The 5754-nt window shown below is 42.1% G+C and overlaps 1 protein-coding gene across 4 annotated transcripts in view; it reads right to left on the minus strand.

The window, feature by feature from the left end:
* Positions 1-3750, minus strand: part of CLIC5 (chloride intracellular channel 5) — a 79845-nt gene extending 76095 nt beyond the window's left edge. The window contains exon 1 of one of the 4 annotated variants that reach the window (XM_025209582.1): positions 3377-3750. In XM_025209582.1, the coding sequence (XP_025065367.1) occupies positions 3377-3439 (63 nt within the window). In that variant the 5' untranslated portion in view covers positions 3440-3750. Of the gene's footprint in view, positions 1-2886; positions 3142-3376 lie in introns of those variants that run through there. The other 3 variants (XM_025209583.1, XM_025209584.1, XM_025209585.1) reach the window with 3 other exon arrangements.
* Positions 3751-5754: the final 2004 nt, after the last annotated feature.

Raw genomic sequence — 5754 nt, forward strand, 5'->3', positions numbered from 1 at the left:
ACTGACCAAAGTGCTGTCAGTGCTGGCTAAACTACTGCATGTTTCAGAAGGTATCTAGCCTGCATTAAGTTACAGCATTCCTCCTCTATTTACAGCCATTGACTCACCTGCCTTGCTAATGTTTTCTCTTACCTTGGAAGCCCATAAAGCTGAGCTGTTTCTAGCAGCATCTTAACAGAAAGAGAAAATACAACAATCGTGCAGCTTTCTCTCCTTAGCCAACAGCCAATCATATTAGGGCCCGACTGATGAACTGCCATTCGGTTTTGCTTGTTTTTGCTTATAGGCTGTTCCACTCCCTATACAGACCAACCCCCACCCCCACACACACGCACAGGTGTCCATTCACTCCACTTTCACATAACTTCTTTGGCTCTACAACCATTCCTTACCTTGACTAAAATACTGGCTCTACTAAAATCATAGGTAAAATACCCCATTGACTTCAGTGGAACAAGGATTTCAGTCCTTGTTCTTAAAGCTTTGTTCAAGCTGCTCTTGTTCATTTGCTAACACACCTCTCAACATTTTCTGCTTCTCTTGCTGTTAGGGGGATACATAACTATCTGAATAGCTGCAAGCAAAAAGTAACTATAAATGGATCGATGGCAGGATGTTTCAAGTGGAATTTCACTCGGGTCTGCTCTGGGTCTGGTGCTGTTTAATATTTTTATGAATGAAGTGGATGCTAAATAGAGGTCCCTGATCAAGTTTGCAGGTGACACAAAACTAGAAGGAGCTAAAAACACGTTGGAGCTATGCTACAAAAAGTATCCTGACAAATTGGAGAACTGGCCTGTATGTGACAAAACAAAATTCAACAGAGATGCTAGATTTAGGAAAGAAAACCCCAAATGCACAAATACAGAATGGGGATAATTAGAAGCACAGTAACACAGCTCATAAAGATTTGAGGGTTTGTGGCAGACCCTAAATTCAACCTAAGTCAGAAATGGGATGCTGCTACAAAACAAGCACATGCAATTTTGGACTTTATCATCAGAAGCTGCCCTGGGAAGCTGCAGAATATCCTCTGATGGAGGTTTTCACGAAGAGGCTGTACAAGCATTTGGCAGGGATGGTTTAGGAACAGCACATCCTGCGTTCGTGCAGGGGGTCAGGACCCTGAGGTCCCTTCCAACTCTAGGATTGTATGATACTACAAACTGCCATATTTCTGTCCTTCCACACAGTTTTGCCATAGCTGGTATAAGTACCTTTTCCTTTGTGGCTTGGGCCTTCTGGACAAGCCTTCCTATATCTCTCCTCCTCACCAGATCTCCATCTCTAACTACACCTGCAATCATATTGTTTACCCATTATTTATACTCCTTGATTTGTCTCTACATCTCATCTTGGTTTTTCAAACTCGTAGCTATTACTATTTACTATGGAACTCTGTAAAGCATGCTTCTTCATGTGATAGTTATTTTTTTACTACTTACATTCTTTGGATTTTTAACATGGGTAAGTACCACCTCTCCAAAACCACAAGTAAACTCAATATTCATTAATGATTCAAATAATTTAAATTCCTAAAGACAACATTTTTCAAACTCAAATGGTTGAGGGCTGGAGGATTATTTTGAATGTGAGGATGCAGCCATAGTTCTTTAACCCAGTCACAACGTATGGGTTTCATACAGAAGCCACTGGGTGAAAGTCTATGATCTGTGTTATGCAAGAGGATGGACCAGATGACCATAATGCTCCTTTCCAGACTTAAAAATCTGTGGGTGACAACCTAACCCCAGTGAAGTCCCCTGAGCCTTATAAAAATGGTCCAAATTGCAGTAACTGATCCTAGCCGGAGAATGCATCTCACACACTCCACTCCAGGCTCAGCATCCATTTCTAAGCAGAACAAGCAATCAAGTAAAGTCTCACATTCCAGGGCACATTTAGAATGACAACAAAGCACCGCCACTGTCCCAGCACACAACCATCTCCACTCAACCGATTCCTGCAGAAAATGCCTGGGGTGAGACACTCCAGGAAACAAGGTGGCCAGAGCAAGCACCTAATCCCAGAAAGAAGAATTTGCTGGGTTAGTGATCAGCCAGGAGTTCTTGTGCACTTGCTACCTGCTATGAAAAATACCTCCATGCTGGTTCTGAATGAAAGACCAGAGTAAAGGATGGGGTGATGGAAGACAAGTGAAGAAGCTACAGATAATCACTGTAAATGTAGGTGTGTATTCCAGGTAGCAGACTGGAACAGCAGTCTTGCAAAGCCCAGCATCATGGAGCCCGAATCTGGCTTGGTGCAAAGATTCCTCCTTCCCTTTTGCTCTTACTAGCAAAAATAAGGGGAGCGAGTGAGGCACCACCCCCAGGTCCTGACTTGCTGGGGGAAGGTACAAAAATAGCAGCCATCGCTGCTGCCAGCCTGCACTAGCACTGCTGGTGACAGCCCACCCACTGCCCAGGCATATACATCTGCTCAGTTTTGCCTCTAGTTGCTCCACACGACACCTTCCAAAGGCCTGATCTAACTCCATTTAAAATCAAAGTTGATCCTTCCATTTATTTCATAGGAACTAACTTAGCCTCAGTAGATTCCACCCTAAATGAACAGAGAGAAGCTCTGCAATATGCCCTAAAGGTCACCAAATGAGAGCTCCTCACATAGATACATTTTGCATTAAGTTTGCTATTAATAAAGTTGTACGCACTGTGGCCTGGAGTCCAGACCCCTTGAAATCAATGGCAAAACTCTCAAGGATCTGAGTGGTGCAGGATCATGACCCACAGCAACTCTCAAGGACATTAAATCATTTGGAATCCTGTTATACAAGTGCCTTTACTGCCTTATATTGCCATCAGGCCAGTTTCTGCTTCTAGTTATACTGGTAAAAATCCAGAGTATTGAAATCAATGGGCTTACCCCAGACTGACATCCATGTAAGCAGGACTGAAATCTGGCTTGTTCTTCACTTCTGAGCGATAATGAAAGACAGAGATAAAAAACTGACAGGGTAATGGGATCACTATTTGCCTTGCCGGAGATCAGTGGTGCCTGTCAACCTCTTTCAGGGGGCTGCTCTGTGCAGCCCCTGATCCTGTTTCTTCACTCCCTGCCTGGCACAGATAGGGAAAAGCAAGGCAGGGCAAGGGCATGGCAGAGTGCAGGCAGCATGCCAGCAAAATGCAGGGCAAGCTGTACAAAGAGAAGGCAAACAATAAAACAGAAAAGGCACGCTGGCTCGCACTCAACAACACTACCTCACTACTAGCATTAGGGATGGGAAGTGCAGCCTGGTGACAGTGTTTGCTGTCAAAGTGCTGTTACGGCACTGTGCCAGAAAGTGAAAGTTTGGCTGTTTAATAAAAGCCCAGCTGATGGGAGAGTCTGACAGGGTCAGAGTGCGACTTACCTTCACAAAGAGCTCAATTTCAGGGTCCTTTCCTTCCCCATCTGCAGCACCAGAGTCTGTCATTTTTCAGCCCCCACCCCTCCAAAGCCAGGAGCTGTTCTCCTTATATTAAAAGGCAAAAGAAGGTTTCAGTTGAACAGCAGCTAGATTTCCTTTCACGAACAGCTCCCACAAAGCTTTTAAAACATGTCTTTTGTGTTGCTAGAACTCCCCTCCGGTGAAGAAAATAAGTTTCCAGTCTAATAAATAAAAAAGAAATGCAGCCGGCCAAGAAAGAAACACGGTTATATTTATAACAGTTCTTCAGAGCAACAAGTGCTGCTGGGCTGTGCTGTAGTGTAGTATCCTCATCTGTCAGAGCTGCAGCTCACACTGCCAGCCCAAAATAGCCCACAGTAGGAGAGAGGTGGGGTTAATACACAGGGGAGGAGACTGCTCCTGGTACCTAAACCACTGGATCAGCCTTCAGGCAAATCGCTTTGTTCTGCTCTTAAACATCTTTCTGTGTTTCAACTACTATTTCTGACATCCCCCAGTAGGGAGCATTAGTGAAAAGAGAAGAACAGGAAAGCTTGTTTCCATTGCAGAGTAGGTTAATTCTCCCTTGTGAGCACCTTGTATGTTTGCCATTACACCTGGGCAGAGGGATGGTGCGCTGCTATCACACTGGAACAGTAGTGTCTTGTACTGGTGTAAATGAGTGCCTAAGGTACAGATCAGTGAGGAATCAGCGCCTGGGGTGCGTGGCTGGGGGAGTGAATCTCTCAGGGAGCTGAGCACTTGTTAGAGCTGATAGAGAGAGGGCATGTGGTTAAGCAAAATAGTGAGAGCTGCTGATCACATCAGTTCAGACCCCCCAGACATAGCCTCTCTGTGTAAGACACAGGTAACAAGCACCGACTTTAATAGGTGTCCCTTCTACCAGGGGAGAATCAGGCACTTGGAATAAACACCGTCTTTCCTCCTTCCAAGCTCTGTTCTTTTTGAACCTCTCTCATATGCTAACAATTTCTGCATCGCTCTATTCCCTCCTGACTTTAATACTCTGACTTTAATACTTTAATATCTGATATGGAAAGGCATGGCTATCAAACAGAAAGTTTAATATGCTGTCTTCAACAGTATCTGCAATAAGTCAAGGCTGCATGGTGACAGTTTTTACCCTACTTTAGGCCTCTGTCCCCAACTCCTGTTTTATGACAGTTTTCTCTTGCATTCTACAAACTTCTTGCAATTCATTGATAGCAATTCTAACCCTGTCAGACCAATAGTCATCAGACTAGACCAAAATTGTGAAACAATGGCCCAAAGCAATTCTGCTTTCCATTTCTAGTGTGTATTGTATTTCCTTTTCAATAACTCTCCTGCCATGATTAAAGACTTATCTCTGATGAAGGTGTTCCTGGTTATGTGTGTTCACTATAATCGTTAACTGCTTCTGCTGCCCTCTGAGCATCTGGCACACATCCAGTAAAAAAAAGAGACCAGCAGCTACTTGTATAGGCCTATAGACAAGTATTTAACACGTTCTATTGAATTTGCCCCAACACAACATGTCCCATGGACCCAGTGAGCACTGCAAGGGTCACCAAAATGGTTAAATGTAAATCTGGTTGCATTTTATAATACAGCAACTGTAACTACAATGCAATCAACACTTGTAATTACAGTATAAAATGTGCTCATGGTTTTTGAGCTCTAATTAGCAGTAATTTGTGCAATCAGAAGGTAAACCATAAGAGAATTACATATTATTATCCCTTTGATTTCAAACATATACATGTATTTTTTGGATTCAGGTACATTAATTACATAACATTTATAATATATTTATTTTCAAGCTTGCAGTAATACTTCCAGCTATAAGAGCTAAATGTAAATATGTGTATCAAAAAAAATCACAATGTAATTATGCAATAATTGCAGTGTGACACCTATATAATTATAATCACTGTACTGTAAACTGCTTCCATAGATAATGTATTCCCATCTTGATAATTATAATGTTATTTCTGCTGCAAATTTGATCTCCATGAGTACCTCAAATAATTTAATATACTTTCAATGTGTGGGTATTAGAAACACCAGAAGGTCGTGTCTATTTTTTAAAAAGCGCATTTAAAAAAAAAAAAGAGTACCCTTAGCTTCAATCTCATTGAGAACAAAAGGAAACGGAAGCCGTTTTGCCAGGAACAGTTCTTTGGGAAAGTCTCTATAGCAGAACTTTATTCATCAAGTGCAGACAAAAAAAACCATTGTATTTGATCTTAAAAAAAAAATCAATGGACTATCATGTACATTATAGTTCATTTTAACTATAGGGGACTGATCAGTTTGCATTACTAAGATAATTTGGGATAAAAATAAGTGTTTGACAC

The sequence above is a fragment of the Alligator sinensis genome, unplaced genomic scaffold (genome assembly GCF_000455745.1).
Source record: "Alligator sinensis unplaced genomic scaffold, ASM45574v1 scaffold1156_1, whole genome shotgun sequence".
NCBI classification, from domain to species: Eukaryota; Metazoa; Chordata; order Crocodylia; family Alligatoridae; genus Alligator; species Alligator sinensis.